Consider the following 17457-nt stretch of genomic DNA (forward strand, 5'->3'; position numbering starts at 1 on the left):
AAACAGAGGCCTGTACCCTGGATAGGAGGAAGAAGGTGCCCGTTCCTGTCCCAGACAAACCAAGATCAGAACTTTAATGCAGGCAAACTTAAATCCGTTTGACCTAATCTTTACCAGCATGTCACATGTGCAACCAGAGGAAAAAGAACTCTAGACCACTTTTACTACACACGCACAAAATGTATACAAAGCTCTCCCTCGCCTTCCATTTGGCAAATCTGACCATAAATTTATCCTCCTGATTTGTGATTACCAACAAAAACTATAACAGGAAGTACCAGTGACTCGCTCAATACAGAAGTAGTCAGATGACGTGTATGCTACACTATAGGACTGTTTTGCTAGAACAGACTGGAATATGTTCCGGGATTCATCCAATGGCATTGAGGAGAATACCACCTCAGTCACCAGCTTCATCAATAAGTGCATCGACGACGTTGTCCCCACAGTGACAGTACGTGCATATCCCAACCAGAAGCCATCAAGCTAAAGGCCAGAGCTGCCGCTTTCAAGGAGCGGGACACTAATCTGGTCACTTATAAGAAATCCCGCTATGACCTCAGATGAACCATCAAACAGGCAAAGCGTCAATACAGGATTATTGAAATCTAATACACCGGCTCTGACGTTCATCGGATGTGGCAGGGCTTGCACAAGGCCTGCCCAGTGAAGCGAGCCTACCAGAAAAGCTAAATCCCTGTGCCCAAGAAAGCGAAGGTAACCTGCTTAAATGACTACCGCCCCGTAGCACTCACGTCGGTAGCCATGAAGTGCATTGAAAGGAAACCCTAGATCCACTCCAATTCGCATACGGCCCCAACAAATCCACAGATGATGCAATCTCAATCACACTCCACATTGCCCTTTCCCACCTGGACAAAAGAATCACCTATGTGATAATGCTATTCATTGACTACAGCTCATCGTTCAACACCATTGTGCCCACAAAGCTTATCACTAAGCTAAGGACCCTGGGACTAAACACCTCCCTCTGCAACTGGATCCTGGACTACAGGAAAAGGCGGGCCGTACAGGCCCTCATTAACATCAATGGACCAGGTCGAGAGATTCAAGTTCCTTGGTTTCCTCATCACCAACAAACTATCATGGTCCAAACACACCTAGAAAGTCATGAAAAGGGCACAACAATGCCTTTTCCCCCTCAGGAGTCTGAAAAGATTTGGCATGGGTCCCCAGATCCTCAAAAAGTTCTACAGCTGCACCATCGAGAGCATCCTGACCAGTTGCATCAGCATCTGGTATGGCAACTGCTCCAGTCACCCAAGTCATATTGTTTTCTTTGCTACCGCACGGCAAGCGGTACCGGAGCACCAAGTCTAGGACCAAAAGGCTCCTTAATAACAGCTTCTACCCCCAAGCCATATAACTGTTGAACAATTAATCAAAATGGCCTTCGGACTATTACATTGACCACCCCCCCCCCCCATTTGTTTAGTACACTGCTGGTACTCGTTATTTATTATCTATGCATTGTCACTTCACCCCTACCTGCATGTACAAATTACCTCGACTAACCTGTATTCCCACCACCTGTAAATAGCCTCATTATTGTTATTTTATTGTGTTACTTTTTATTAAATTTTTACTTTAGTTTAAATGAAGATGAAGATTCAATAACTTTAGTATCGGCAGTGGATCTAAACATTGGTTACATCATGTGAATGAGGTCATCATATGTTTTATTACAGCTTTACTGATTGTAGTTTGGTTGAAATGTGACTTAAATCTTGGTCCAATCGCAATCACACAACAAAGGGGAGGCAGAACATCTGCGTGTATATTTATAGAACTATATAACTATTTAGAAAATCACCTCACTTCCCAGAGCTCTGAAGAAAGAACAAGTTGCCCAGCTATAATTGCTCTAAAGTGAGACCCTTTTCCCTTTTTTTTGCATATCCCATGAGGTGCCGTTTGGAAAGAGTCTGACTTTAGGGAAATGGCAGTTAAAGACAGTTACACTGAATTTAGCTTACCAATCGCCAACTGCCTATTTTGACCCCCCAATCACCATCTCGTCAAAGTCATTTACTACATATAGTCCAGTTTGTAACAATCGCTATGAAATGAGCTTTGAAATTATGGATATATGTCCATTTAAAAGTGGTTATAATTCATGCCATTTTGATGACAGTAGTATGATACATTAAATATACATATACATCAAGTTGTAGATGGACCAAAATACCAAGAAATCTCAAAATATATAAGATGCAAAAATGAAATTTTACCCTTTTGTGCCTGGCCTTTAACAATATATCAATTTTATTAGGTCTTACGGGTTTCCCCCAAAATTTAAAACAACAGGACTTCTGTACCAGAGTATTTGGCCAAACAGGAAGGCGAGTTTAATCTCACGTTGACATTTCTCCAAAAATAACACAGAACACCAATTCTTATGTAATCTCAGTGCTTTGTTATGACTCATTGGTTTACTTGGTGTGGCTCTTAGACTGGCCCTCTAACGTTTCACTTCCTACTGAGCAAAGGTCAACTATAGGAGGGGCTGATAAAGCAGAGTAAGATGAAGTTGCCCCAGAACAAGTATCATCATGGAGACTATAGTAATGAAACCCAATGGATTGCCAAGACTGTTATCTCCAATGCCATATCCACACTTCTAAACTGTTCCAAACTGGACTGGACTTGACCCAGGACACGGGATAGACAGAACAGGCCTCGATGGATTCTTATGAAGTTGTCCTGTTTCTCCAGAATGCTATCACAGGCCAGAAGAGAGTGGAAATTAAATGTACTTTCCCACAGCACCACTAATTGCTTACATAAAGGAGGTTTATTTGCAAAGGCTTTTCTGGAGAACTTGCCTGCTTTAAGTGGAAGAAAATAATTGCAGAAATGATTTGCTTTTGAATTACAATGCCTATTTCTATTTTCCATTATGCAACTATAGCCGGAGCTATATACAAGCCAGGGTATAAATATATATATATTAGTTATCATTCCTCCCCTTAGAGAAATAAATTAATAAATTAGTTTCCACCACACATGAAATGACATCACCAGTCTAAAGAATTATAAGTGGGTCTATTGTAAAAGCCTTTCTATTATAGTATTTATAGATGCCATTAGGCACTGATTGATTTGTACCTTTGATCAATTTGTCAGTAAGATTTATATCGACATTGTTCCATAGATATAATGTGTGTTCAGTACCAGTCAAAAGTTTGGACACACATACTCATTCAAGGATTTTCTTAATTTGTACTATTTTCTACAATAATAGTGAAGAGAGCAAAACTATGAAATAGCACATATGGAATAATGTATTAACCAAAAGTGTTAAACAAATCTAAATATATTTTATATTTGATTCTTCAAAGTAGCCACCCTTTGCCTTGATGACAGCTTTGCACACTCTTAACCAGCTTCATGAGGTAGTCACCTGGAATGCACTTCAATTAACAGGTGTGCCTTCTTAAAAGTTAATTTGTGGAATTTCTTTCCCTCTTAATGCCTTTAAAAAAAAAAATATGTTACCAGGTACGTTGACTGAGAACACATTCTCATTTACAGCAACGACCTGGGGAATAGTTACAGGGGAGAGAAGGGGGATGAATGAGCCAATTGTAAACTAGGGATTATTAGGTGACTGTGATGGTTTTAGGGCCAGATTGGGAATTTAGCCAGAACATTGGGGTTAACACCCCTACTCTTACGATAAGTGCCATGGGATCTTTAATGACCTCAGAGAGACCTTTAACGTCCCATCCGAAAGACAGTACCATACACAGTGATTGGGGACACTGCCCTGGGGCATTGGTATATTTTTTGAGGCCAGAGGAAAGAGTGCATCCTAATGGCCCTCCAACATCACTTCCAGCAGGATTTGATCTCCCATCCAGGGACTCACCAGGACCAACCCTGCTTAGCTTCAGAAGCAAGCCAGCAGTGGTATACAGGGTGGTATGCTGCTTTGAGCCAATCAGTTGGGTTGTGACAAGGTAGGGGTGGTATACAGAAGATAGCCCTATTTGGTAAAAGACCAAGTCCATATTATGGCAAGAACAGCTCAAATAAGCAAAGAGAAATGACAGTCCATCATTACTTTAAGACGTGAAGGTCAGTCAATGGGGGAAAATTTCAAAAACAATGAAAGTTTCTTAAAGTGCAGTTGCAAAAACCATCAAGCGCCATGACGAAACTGGCTCTCATGAAGATCGCCACAGGAAAGGAAGACTCAGTTACCTCTGCTGCAGAGGATAAGTTCATTGGAGTTACCAGCCTCAGAAATTTCAGCCCAAATAAATGCTTCACAGAGTTCAAGTAACAGACACATCTCAACATCAACCATTCAGAGAAGACTCTCTCTCTCGCTCCCCCACCCCACTGTTTTTTTTGCAGATGCGTGAGATTACGACTGTTCAGAGTTATGATATGATAAGCGGTTTTGATTTAATAAATTGACTGTTTTAAGGATGCGATAGGTAAGGACCTTCTAGAGTTTCATTCTGGAAATGGTAACTCTTTAAACAACCGCTCTTGTGGTGCCCCAAATTCCTAATGAGTTAATTGTTACATGATTAATTTAATCGGGTAACAATTAAACATGGTTAGTTGTTTCGATAAATAACAGTCATCAGGTTAATGAAAGTAAAGTCACAACACTGTGTACCCTAAGACTGTGTATCCTAAAAAAATGAGCAAACCAAACATGACCCTGAGTCAATTATGGAAAATAGCTCAGTCTGAGGTGACCACTTTTGTGGTCTTGGAGATGGAAAGGTGAATGGAAGGCTGAGTGATGCTTGAGTAACAGCCATTCAGTGAAAATTATAAATTCCCTGTAGACTATGTACCTCATTGTAATCTATAGTGTTTGGCTGCCTGACTGGGAGAAGAAGGAGGGAGTTCACACAGAGGAACACATCTAACAGATATTTAACTAAATAAACTGTGTCCCAGAATTTGGCACATTACTAGACCATATTGCAAAATACTATTTTCACACTTTGGGCTGCAAGACCTGAAAACACTTCAGGTACTGTAGTCTCTCGTTATCAGCCCTATTATAGAGATGTACAGTACTGTAGCTAGCGAAGACAGAAAGCCTTATTTTCCTCTCAACATACATATGGCCTTTTTTTTTACCAAGACCTCTTGTGTAGCATTCCCTGGATCAATATGTTTTTGGTACTGATTAGTCCAGACAGTTCTATTTCTAAGTTCTAAATTAGTTAAGTTCAAACATGGAGCGACATGGTAAAAACTTTGAGATTGATGTTGAATAGGTGAACAACAACACATAACCTGCCGCTGGTTTTGTGCAATCGCCCATATAGCATCTGTATGTTTCGGACTTAATATTCATCACTATGTTCCTCATCAAGGGTGCGTCCTCGTTTCAGAGAAGGAACAGAATGCACTGAGAGGAGCGCATAATTGATTTCACAAGCTGGTACAGAGTTGAGAGGAGGGGATGAATAGATGAATAGCAGAGAACATGAAAGTGGAGGCTCAATCAGAGTGTTAGTTGATCTTAGAGAGGAGTTGCCAAGTAAAAGCTTTGCTGAGGTCACTGCAGTCCAGGCTCCTGCTGCTCTTAATCTAACACTGAGCCAGGGGATTGAGATAGGGTTATCTAACAGGTTCAAGTGTATATAGGAATTTGTATTGATTAAAAAAATATCTTTTTGTATTATTAAATACAAAGGTTATTGATTTGACTGTTGTAGAAGGTTCTTGCGTCTCAGATTGTATGAGTAGGCGTGTATGGAACATACTGTATCTGTGACAACACACACAAGCATTGGGTAAGACGTCATAAAAACATATTTGAGGATATTTTTGTATTTTTGTGCCTGATGATGAGTTGAATGACCTAACAGAGATATAACGTATGAGTTGGTCTCTCTGGGTATCTCTGTGATCCACAGAGGATAAAGCATCTAAACCCCATGGAGACCAAGGTCAGGGGATAGCACAGTTTTCCCTTTTCACTAGGGACACGCAACAAGACATTTCCCACGCTTTGAGTGTAACATGCAGTTGCCTCTCTCTTTTTCTCCCTTCCTAGTTGAGGTTAGATTTTGTAACCAAATTGAATCTACATTAAACCTCAGCAGTTTTTAATTGGCCTTTCTCTAACAGACAGGCTGTACTGAGAGTGAGCATCTATCCTATACGCACTCAACTGACAGTTCAACCAAGGCTACAGAGGATGAGGACAACTGTAGTTTTGTCTGAAAACAAGGCTTATTCATTTACTGGCTCTCAAGCTGAAGTTGTCCTGTTTTTTCTTTCTACCTGGTACTGTAATTCTCAACAAACCACATATAATTGTAAGTAATAATGTTATTTACACGTATGGTTCCTTCAGGACAATGGAATTAAATAAACACATACAAATTTAATTGGTAGTGAAATATGTTGATTTAATTCCATTGTCCTCCAAGTGTTGAATCTTCCCTCTACTTCGGTGTAAAATGGACAATGGACACTTCGAGGAGAAGGGGAGACAAAGAATTGGGTTTAAGAAGGCTTCTGTTTTATTTAAAAGCCTAGCATGCCCACTGGTGGTTCCCTCACATAACTACCCCTTAAGTCTGCACACCCAGTACAGTAGCTTGCGAAAGTATTCACCCCCTTGGCATTTTCCTATGTTGTTGCCTTACAACCTGGAATGAAAATGTATTTTTGGGGGTTTTGAATAATTTAATTTACGCAAAATGCCTACCACTTTGAAGATCCAAATATCTTTTATTGTGAAACAAACAAAAAATAAGACAAAAAAAACAGAAAACTTGAATGTGCTTAACTATTCACCCCCCAAAGGAAATACTTTGTAGAGCCACATTTTGCAGCAATTACATCTGCAAGTCTCTTTGGGTACGTCTCTATAAACTTGGCACATCTAGCCACTGGAATTTTTTGCTAATTCTCCAAGGCAAAACAGCTCCAGCTCCTTCAAGTTGGATGGGTTCCGCTGGTGTACAGCAATCTTTAAGTCATACCAGGCATTCTCAATTTCATTGAGATCTGGGCTTTGACTAGGCCATTCCAATACATTTAAATGTTTCCCGTTAAACCTCTTACAGCTACCCCCCTACTTTTTTCAATTTCTGCCCGAAGACATACCCAAATCTAACTGCCTGTAGCTCAGGCTCAGAACCAAGGATATGCATATTCTTGATTTCATTTGAAAGAAAACACTCTGACGTTTGTGTAAATGTAAATTGAATGTAGCAGAATATAACACAATAGATCTGGTTTAGATAATACAATGAAAAACACACGTTTTTTTCATTTTCATTGTTGTATCATCATCTTTAAAATGAACAAGACAAAACAAACATTCAGATAGGAAGATGGGGACAATTTCAGTGAAAAACATAAGAGGGCAACAGTACTTGTGCAAAGTTTCTAAAATGAGTGTGCTACATGACATTTATCATGAAGTCACCCAGGTGTCCCACAAGTAGCCCAAATGTACCCAAGTGGCCAAATTGGTGAAGTTATACATTTTGAATGGAATAACTATATACTAATAACTAATAACTATATATATATGGTATTCTAACACACACCCCCCCCAAAAATTAAAAAAAAAAAACATGAAAAGAAATATATACATTTACAAAATAACACTTTCAATATTTGGAAGACCCTCTACACAATATTGTGGTGCTGATGCCAGGTGCCATAGCAGTCTATTTCTGCTGTAAAGCAGAGGGTCACCAAGCATGTGGTGCAGGTGATGGGGGACTTCATTTTGCAAAGAACACAGCGACGCCTCCATGCTGTGCCCTTTTGGCCCTGAGGCACATCCATGCCTGCAGAAATACATTTGGGCAGATTAACACCACTTGTGGCAGGAGCTGGATGAACCAGCTTCAGTGGGGGATGGACACCTTGGCACTGGGGGCTCCCATTCGGAGTCAGTGTCACTGTGAAAGAAAATGTTCAGTTAGAATAGTTTCACATATGAGCCCTGTATCAACAGGTATAATAAACAGATATATATATATATATATAGAGTACAGGGAACATAGGGTTGAATATATTATTATAGACCTGCTAGATCTACTGTCTCATTTATATTATGACAGACCAGCTAGATCTACTGTCTTTATAATATTACAACAGACCAGCTATATCTACTGTCTCCATTTCACTCTGGCCATTGTTGTGGGCCTGCCCTCCCCTCAACAACCTCAAATAGGCTATTTCATGTGGGGCTGGGGTGGGGCGGCAGACACACGCATCTCACATTTCATTACATTACATTTTTATATATTGCTACTCAAATTAAAAAAAATCACAAATAATATTTTATAATTTCAAACAACGGCATTAGCATGAGAAGAACTTACCAGTCCAAAATGATGTCCTCTCCATTCAAAAAATAGTCCTCCATTTGGGAATCGCTAAATGAATCGTCCTCCAACAATCTCTGTCTTACTTTCCCGATCAATTTCTTCTAAAATTGTGTGTACATCTGTATATCTAGACTTAGATGCCATACTGATTGATATATAAACAGCTGAAGATGCGCTTTACCAAAACAACGCTGTGAGTAAAATGTGTTGCTCCTTCCGGTATGAAACTTCAATGGCGAATGACCCTCTTTACGCCGGAGTTTACTACATGGGTTGGTCTTCCAACACAGAAACATTACATATTGTCGTTTACCTCAGCTCATTGGCTATCTACCCAGCTAGATTTCAAGACGATCAGTGGTCATTGGGTTAAAATACAGTCAATCAACGAAACAGCGGTCATATCATTGGTGCACAATGATGTCATTACTTGTTGTCTTCAAATCGGTTTCTTTCAGTCAATACGTCCCACGAAATGACCCATCAAGTTTGGTTGTGTTACAAACAAACCAGTTGATTGCAATTAAACCAAACATGACTGGACAAGTCACATTTAGTGTGTGTATTTACATCGAATGTGTAGTCGAAAATGGAATGAGACGGAATTCACGACACAAGCGGTTCACAAAATGTTTCGTGTTAGGCTATAAAAATTGATTTTATCAAACAAAAGACCATTCATTGTGTAACAATGAGCATTGGGATTGCAAACAGAGGAAGATCGTCAAAGGTAAACTATTTATTTTATTGCAATTTGTGATTTTGTTATGCCTGTGCTGGTTGAAATAGTTTTTTGGGGGGGCTCTATCCTTATAATCGCATCGTATTCTTTTGCAGTAAATCCTTTTTTAAATCTGACAACGCAGTTGGATTAGCAAGATTCTAGGCTTTCGAAACATGTGAGACACTTGTATTTTCATGAATGTTTAATATGACTATTTATGTAGCGATCACCGTATGTTGTCGAATTTCATCCCATAACGGGTTCGGGGCGCAGAGAGGTTAAACCACTCAAGTGTTGCTTTAGCAGTATGATTAGGGTCCTTGTCCTGCTTGAAGGTGAACCTCCGTCCCAGTCTCAAATCTCTGGAAGACTGAAACAGGTTTCCATCAAGAATTTCCCTGTATTTAGCGCCATCCATCATTCCTTAAATTCTGACCAGTTTCCCAGTCCCTGCCAATGAAAAATGGTGGTGTTTTCAGGGTGATGAGAGGTTGATGGCCAAAAAGCACAATTTTAGTCCCATCTGACCAGAGCACATTCTTCCATGTGTTTGGGGAGTCTCCCACATGCCATTTGGCGAACACCAAACATGTTTGCTTATTGTTTTCTTTAAGCAATGGATTTTTTCTGGCCACTCTTCCGTAAAGCCCAGCTTTGTGGAGTGTACGGTGTAAAGTGGTCCTATGTAGAGCTACTCCCATCTCCGCTGTGCAGTTTTGCAGCTACTTCAGGGTTATCTTTGGTCTCTTTGTTGCCTCTCTGATTAATGCCCTCCTTACCTGGTCTGTGAGTTTTGGTCAACAGCCCTCTCTTGGCAGGTTTGTTGTGGTGCCATATTCTTTCCATTTTTTAATAATAGATTTAATGGTGCTCCGTGGAATGTTCAAAGTTTCTGATATTTTTTTAGAACCCAATCCTGATCTGTTCTTCTCCACAACTTTGTATCTGACCTGTTTGGAGAGCTGCTTCATGGTCTTCATGGTGCCGCTTGCTTGGTGGTGCCCCTTGCTTAGTGGTGTTGCAGACTCTGGGGGCTTTCAGAACAGGTGTATATATACTGAGATCATGTGACAGATCATGTGACAGTTAGATTGCACACTGGTGGACTTTATTTAACTAATTATGTGACTTCTGAATGTAATTGGTTGCACCAGACCTTATTTAAGGGCTTCATAGCAAAGGGGTGAATACATATGCACACACCAGTTTTCCGTTGTAATTATTTGTTTGTTTGTTGCTAATTTCACACCAATTTGGACTATTTCGTGTATGTCCTTTACATGAAATACAAATAAAAATCATTTTAAATTACAGGTTGTAATGCAACAAAATAGAAAAAATGCCAAGGGGGATGAATACTTTTGCAAGACACTGTACGTCTCTAAGAGGAAGGTGGGCGACCCCTTGAGTCGGTGAAAGGATATGCTGTATCAGTTAATCCCCAAATGGTGGCAGTACTCTCCTGTAAATGTTCTCCCAGTGGTCAGCCTTATGCAGTTTCTAGGAGGTTTTATAGCTTAGCTGCTGACGTGTTAGCAATACGATGTTTGGCATTGAGAAATCACATGTACAAAAGTGGAGGCTGGTGGGAGAAGCTATAGAACGGGCTCATTGTAGTGGCTAGAATGGAATACATGGAATGGAGTCAAACATGTGGTTTCCCTATGTTTGATGTGTTTGATACCGTTTGATTTATTCCTTTCCAGCCATGACAATGAGCCCGTCCTCCTATTGCTCATCACACCAGCCTCCACTGATGTACAGAAGGTAGCCTATGATGTATATCAACTTAAAGTATATTTTTCTCAATACATTTGTTGTTACACGATGAAGCTATAGAGAATTACAATGGTGCAAGGTAAAATGTATTTAAACCACACACTGTAAATATCTATCAACTTTGTACCTTTCTGTTCTTGTTTCTACAATTTCGATTTTTATAAAGACAGCAGGTGACGAATTCCAGAGTATTTTAGCATTTTTCTTTCATGAAATTACTGAGAGAACTTCAGGCAGTCGTGTCAGGAAGTTGATGACGCAGAGGTCTGCACCACTCTCTCTCTCCACTATCATGCAGATAATGACCATGCAGACAGATGAAGTGTGCTTTGCGTAACAGTCCACCTCCTCCTCCACGGCTTACTGTATGAGATGGTGGACAGGATAAGGTAATAGGGAAGAGAAAGAAAAGAAAAGCAGTGTTTCAGGGTTGTTAGAGAAAAATATCATAATCATGTGGTATTCTCTCCAAACACATAATAGCATTACAACGTATTTAAATGGTGTAATACGATTGGAAATGTCAATTGACATATTAATTTCAGTATCAGAGTCAACACATTTAGCAAGTGTATATGTTATGCCTCTCTTTTGCTGAGCTAAAAGTGAACCACAGTTGCTTGGTGATTCAGCTATCCAAAACCAGGGCAAACTATCTCACCTGGAATTTGCTACTCCAGTATACTATTTCCAACAAGGTTTGAGTACCTAATTGACTGGGGACACTCCACATTCATCCCTCACCACCTGTTAGCACTACAAACGAGTATGCTCTAACACATCTGCACACATAAGGGCCAGATACAAAGTAAGCTATCTCACTACAGATTGACATTTTTGGAAACTTTGCACAGGTGCAAAAATGCTCTTAGGTCTCTTCCCAACCCAAGTTTCAAGCTTCATTTTTTTATTTGTTGCATTTGCCTTCAAGGTCAAACAACCGTTATCTCTGGTTTGCAAGCTTGCTTTTCCAGTCAGAACATTGCCTGGTGCTCCACTAATAATTTCCAACAATGAGTTGATGCTGAAGAGGCTTCATCAAAATAGTCCTGAGTACCCCTCTTCCGAGTCCCAACTGCACTGAACAGTTCTCGACAAACAGCATATGCTTACAAAACCATCTTTATTGACATTCATCGGCTGAGATGAATGGACATTTTGTTCCCAAGAAGATCAGATGTAACTGAGATCAAATTCAGCAGCTCTGAGTTCCACCTGCACTAGATCCATTCCTCACGGATAACATTTAAATAACAAAAATGGTTTCAGTGACTAGGACACTTATCATTAAGATATTGTCTGAATAAAAGAAAACTTAAAATGTCCATTGTCAAAATCAGATAACTATCCTTATCACATTAGCAGTAGGTACTTTGCAATACTGTGTAGGCTACCAACATAGTCATTACATTGCACTTACTTGTACCGAGTAATTGAGCGATTCCATGCCAGCAAATACCGAAAATATGTTTTTGTATCTCAGATCGTCTGACAGTTCTCACTTAGAAATTTAATTGGGATGAAGTATGTTTGAAATGCTTTTTACATTTGCAACACAAATCATTTTTGAGAAAATCATGATGATAGTGGCCATTTTAGGCAATTTTTTTGACTTATACATGCCTCCCCCCATGAACCAGACAACACCTTGATGTCATTATACTCCTAATAGGCGTATCACTACATTATGAAATACAATTTGACACATTCATTCATTCAACATTAAAACTATGAATATCTCAAAAGTACCCCTTTTCATGTTGTTAATTTTTATACATATATTCTCTACAAGTACTTACAATTTCCAGAGTGAGCTCTCTGCTACTTTTAAAATGATGATACATTTTATGAGCATCACTAACACAGTCAATGGGAAAATTGATTCAAAGGGAACTCCCTCTGCTGGTGATTTGCTGAATATTAAATTCTATTGGAGGGCTGTGATTGGCTAAGGACCTATAATGTACATTTCTATGTATAAAATCGATAATTGATTGAAAGGTGCAGGGAGCTCACTCTGGCAGTTTGATGTGCTTTAAGAGTATATTGTTCCAAACAATATGTCTAAAAATAACTAAATAACTAATAACTAAAATAACTAAAATAACTAAATAACTAAATAACTAAATACTTTTGAGATATTAATAATTATATGTTTTAATGTTGAATGTTTATCCATAATGTAGCAATACTCCATATGTTAGAGCACACTATAAGGAGTATATTGACACCAAGATGTTGTCTGCACCATGTATGGTTCACCGGTGATAGGGTCTTACAGGAGGCATGATTAGCTCTAAAAAGGGCCTAAATTGGCCACTTTCATCATGATTTTCTTTTGTGATCCATGTAAAAACATTAACTAACATTAACTAAGTCATAAAAACGGTTTTACATAATCTCAGCAGGAGTATTAAACCAATGTGGATATGTTAGATGGCTGGTGTGGTTGTAGCAGCCCTGTCACAATGCTAGCTTGATTTATGTCCTTTATTGTCAAAGATCGATGACTTGTCCAAACAATTATGACTAACAAGGCTTTATGACTCTCTATTACGTAGATGCTCTCACACTATCTCCCTTTTATTTCCTGTTTCCAAGAACTAACTTCCATTTCACACCGAGTGAAACGAAAGCTCACATAGTCAACACAATGCACATACAATGCACAATGAGACAAAAGCACTGTCCGTTAGCTGACAAGAACATTTTGTGTTCCTGATGCTTTGTAATACAGGCCGAACAGTTGCCTTGGTGACCCAATCAGTGTATGGCGTGACACCTGCTAGTTCATCTCACTGTAGAGTGGGCTTAATAAAAATAATCACAGGCTCATAGTAATCATAGTAATGATAGAGTATGAGTAAACATGTTCTATCATCATCCGGAGAGAGGAAGCAGTGTTATTAAATGAAGTCGGATATCCTATCGCATTGAGATGGATGCTGCCTAGCTTCCTAAGGATAGGCTCTGTTTAGTATCCAAGGATAAAAAGTTTAAAATAAATGGATCATTCTGTATATGCTTCATATTAATCATGCAGTGAGAATGTTAGTATTTTTTTTTAAACAGTGTTGTACTACACTGTCAAAATCATGTATCTCGACTTTGCTATTAATTTACCTTATCAATATTGGGTGTCTGCAAATCTTCTCAAACTCTGACCGTCACTGACTCATATCACCCATTTGCGTATGGAAGTGGTATAATCAAAAGTAAGACACAGACACAGTGTCAATATTCAAATATTCGTTTTTTAATTCAAATAACTTAGCATATTCTTTCTGTCAAGTAAAAACAACAACAGTATCAGACAACAGTATAAATATATTGCAGTTTTTTCTTCCTCTCTTTGTCTTGTTAAATACATAATTTAACACAGAGACAACAGAACCGAGTAGAAACTAATAAATAGTATAAATACTAATTTGCATGTAGAAAACATTCAGAGTTCGGGGGTAACTGATTACATGCAATCAATTACATGTAATTTGATTACAAAAAACAAACTACAACTGTGATCAGTTACAGTACGATACCAGCAAAAATATTCTAATCAGATTACAGGTACTTTGTAAGAACTCGATGATTACTTCACAGATTACTTTTAAATTCAGCAAGGATGTTTGAGGAAAAATACATTTACACCTTTCTGTTTTCTCAATAACAATCAATTCAGCATTGAAAAAAGGCTCAAGTTTAATTGTTCCACCTTAGTGAGTCTGACCACAAGTCAGAGACCACTATGATGACACACCAAATGCGTTTGATGGATCCTTTTTGTCTTCTTCTAAAGCCTCTTAAGGGGAAAGTCATCTAAATGTATTCCAAAAGTTACTTTACTGATTACAATTTTGGACAAGTAACTGTAATGGATTACATTTACAAAGTAACATACCCAGCCTTGATAACATGTCTAGTTACGAACACAGTTAGACATTGATGCAATAGAATGAGACACTATATCAGTGTACCTTTAATTGTTAAAGTCCAACTCATTGTCAATGCATCATTTGCACACTTCCTTCAGCCCACTCTGTATCTCCGTACATTCACTAATGATAGTCCACATCATGTGGTGATATTGCCATCTCGGTTCTTGTCCCAACTTCTGTCCATATGGGGTATCACCCCGTCTGTCTTTTCTCTTTCTCTCCTTCAGAGCTCTATGGTGATTGACAGTCTTCATCTTTCAAAATAGCTGGCATCAGAATTTCCCCATCTCTTGTCCGTTCAAGACGAGACATCTTTCCATCTCCATCTGTAGACATTCCCATCTTAAGGCTTCACGACTGGTCAACGTTCAACGGCGACAAGTTCCTTTTCTGTTCAAACTTTAGATGACCACACTAGGTCCACTGCTACTAGTTCACGCCTTCTTGGAGGTGGAGGTGCACTTGGCACAAAGCTGGCTGATATGGTCTTTGTAAGCTGGGGAACGGAGGAAGCGAGGGTAGCAGTCCTTTGCCATGAGAAGATAGATCCTGTGCTGGGCCATGTCGAAACAGGACGTAGACGGATCTTTCAGGTTGGCCCTGGTGATGTCACGAGTCTCATGGTCAATGTTCACCTGGAGATAGAGAATGGAGAGAGAGAGTTTAGTCAGCTGCTGCAGTCTGAATGAAGATGTGTTATTTTTTATTTATAGTTGTAAATAATAGTTGTAATAAAGATTATTGAAATTGGGATGCCATAAAAATGTCATTGGTGAGGGAGAATAAAGCAGGCTTTTGAGGGATGCATACCTCTCGGGGGGCGTCGGTGCAGATGAACTCATCATAGATTCTCTGGGCTTTGGTGGCCAGCTTGGCAGCAGACTTAGTGCTCCTGAAGTCCTCACAGGCAAAGTAGAACGCAATGTTTTCCTCACTGAACTCTGACACCAGGAAATCTGTGAAGGCTATCAGTCCATCTGATGAAGAGAGAGAGAAAGTGAGAGAGAGATTAATATTGGTACAGTTCAATAACAATGATGCTATGTAGTAGGCCATCCTAGCATCTGTGTCCTTGCATTACCTACTGTGTGGGTATGTGTGTGTACATTAGTGTGTGTGTACATGTGTGTGTATGTGTGTGTGTCTCTACATGTGTGTACAAGTGTATGCATTTGTCTGTATCTTGTGGAATAACCCCCAGCACTGTGCCAGCATGTGTATTCTACAGCAGCGGCTGTGTTATGTTGTGAGGATCAAATCTCTTATCTTCGTAATTAGCAAGCTCCCAGTAATACTCTATAAGCACCTGGGGCTAAAATGGGACATATAAGCCCCAGGTGCTTATAGAGTATTACTGTTATATATATATGTATATAACATTTTTAAATGGGACAACATATCCTACTCTAACCTAAGTGCAGAATTAAAGGTTTATTTTCGTCGCATCTCTGCAGAACAAATTGTGTGTATATGTATGTGTGCAGTGAAGAGTAAGGTTTACTTACGTTTATTGGACAGCAGCTTTTCGAAAGACTCTTTCCACCTCATGCATTCTTCCAGAGTAGGTCTAGTTTTGCCTATTTTGCAGCTTGATAGACTCCAGTTTGATTTTTGCAGAAAGTTGACCATTCTTGATTTCAGTTCCTTGGCCCTAAGAAGAGAGAATAATATCATAGGTAAGATAAATAATGCACAAGTCCTTGAATGGAGTCCTTGTTCAGTACAATATTTTGATACTAACTAGTCATTAACAAATCGAGACATGTCTCATCGCTGCAAGGTCTAAATTTAGAATCCACTAAAACCGCCTTCACTTTCATCATTACAGAAGCTGGAAAGCCAAATAATAATCCCCTTTAATCCTTTAATCCAAATGCCAGAGACAGCGACAGTGAAGAGTTGTATGTACCTTTCTAGGCAGGTGGAAGACAGAGCTAGTCCTTTGCACATAGTTGATGTGGATGGAGAGTGCGGTACGTAGTGTAGGTATGTAAATCCTTTGAGTTGAGGCGTGCAGTTGGACTGAGATCAACAGAGTGTGTCTGCAGTGAGGGAGCAGAGAGCTTTTATCCTCCAGCCTGAGGCTTGTCATCAGCCTACTCAGCCAATGACACGGCCTCGAGACTGGGTGTGTGTGTGTGTGTGTGTGTGTGTGTGTGTGTGTGTGTGTGTGTGTGTGTGTGTGTGTGTGTGTGTGTGTGTGTGTGTGTGTGTGTGTGTGTGTGTGTGAGATAAGGTGATACAGAGAGAGAGATGGGGAAGGAGCACGAAAAATAGGAAGGGAGGGAGGGTGTGAGAGAGAGAAAGAGAGAGGGAATTATAGGAGAGTGAGAGATGGAGGGAGAAGCTGGGAAATTACTTTTCAACATCCCTGATATCAAACAAGTCTTTTGTGTTGTTTGTTTTCTTTCTGCTCTCTGAAAAGATGTTATTGTCTGATTGGACAAAATGAATCTCCCACTTACATGGGCCAGCGGGTGTTTGTGTGTGTGTGTGTGTCCATATCGGTGTGTGTGTGCATGCATGGATGTGTTTGTATGCATATGTTTGTGCGTGTATGTGTGGCAGTGTTTACTAACCATAAGGAAGCGGTGTCAACATGTTCACTGTTATATCCACCACATGCAAGGATGCTCTTCCTTTGTCTGTTGTTAATGATCAC

At 39.6% G+C, this 17457-nt stretch overlaps 1 protein-coding gene across 1 annotated transcript; it reads right to left on the reverse strand.

Moving 5' to 3' along the window:
• Positions 1 to 14096: 14096 nt before the first annotated feature.
• Positions 14097 to 16898, reverse strand: LOC109897517 (regulator of G-protein signaling 16-like). Its single transcript, XM_020492018.2, has 4 exons — positions 16705 to 16898; positions 16301 to 16446; positions 15606 to 15772; positions 14097 to 15430 (listed from the first exon to the last, which is right to left on the reverse strand). Exons 1-4 carry the CDS (start codon positions 16743 to 16745, stop codon positions 15230 to 15232), a joined length of 555 nt encoding a protein of 184 aa, XP_020347607.1. The 5' UTR covers positions 16746 to 16898; the 3' UTR covers positions 14097 to 15229.
• Between the last annotated feature and the right edge of the window lie 559 nt (positions 16899 to 17457).

Source organism: Oncorhynchus kisutch, linkage group LG10 (assembly GCF_002021735.2).
Source record: "Oncorhynchus kisutch isolate 150728-3 linkage group LG10, Okis_V2, whole genome shotgun sequence".
Taxonomy (NCBI): Eukaryota; Metazoa; Chordata; class Actinopteri; order Salmoniformes; family Salmonidae; genus Oncorhynchus; species Oncorhynchus kisutch.

Bases quoted from the DNA above. Each gene is read 5' to 3' on its own strand.
- LOC109897517 (XM_020492018.2), bottom strand. From the start codon at position 16,745: ATGTGCAAAGGACTAGCTCTGTCTTCCACCTGCCTAGAAAG. The intron at 16,447-16,704 runs GTACATACAACT...CTCTCTTCTTAG, and splicing joins TCTTCCACCTGCCTAGAAAG to GGCCAAGGAACTGAAATCAA. The intron at 15,773-16,300 runs GTAAGTAAACCT...TCTCTTCATCAG, and splicing joins AAAGCTGCTGTCCAATAAAC to ATGGACTGATAGCCTTCACA.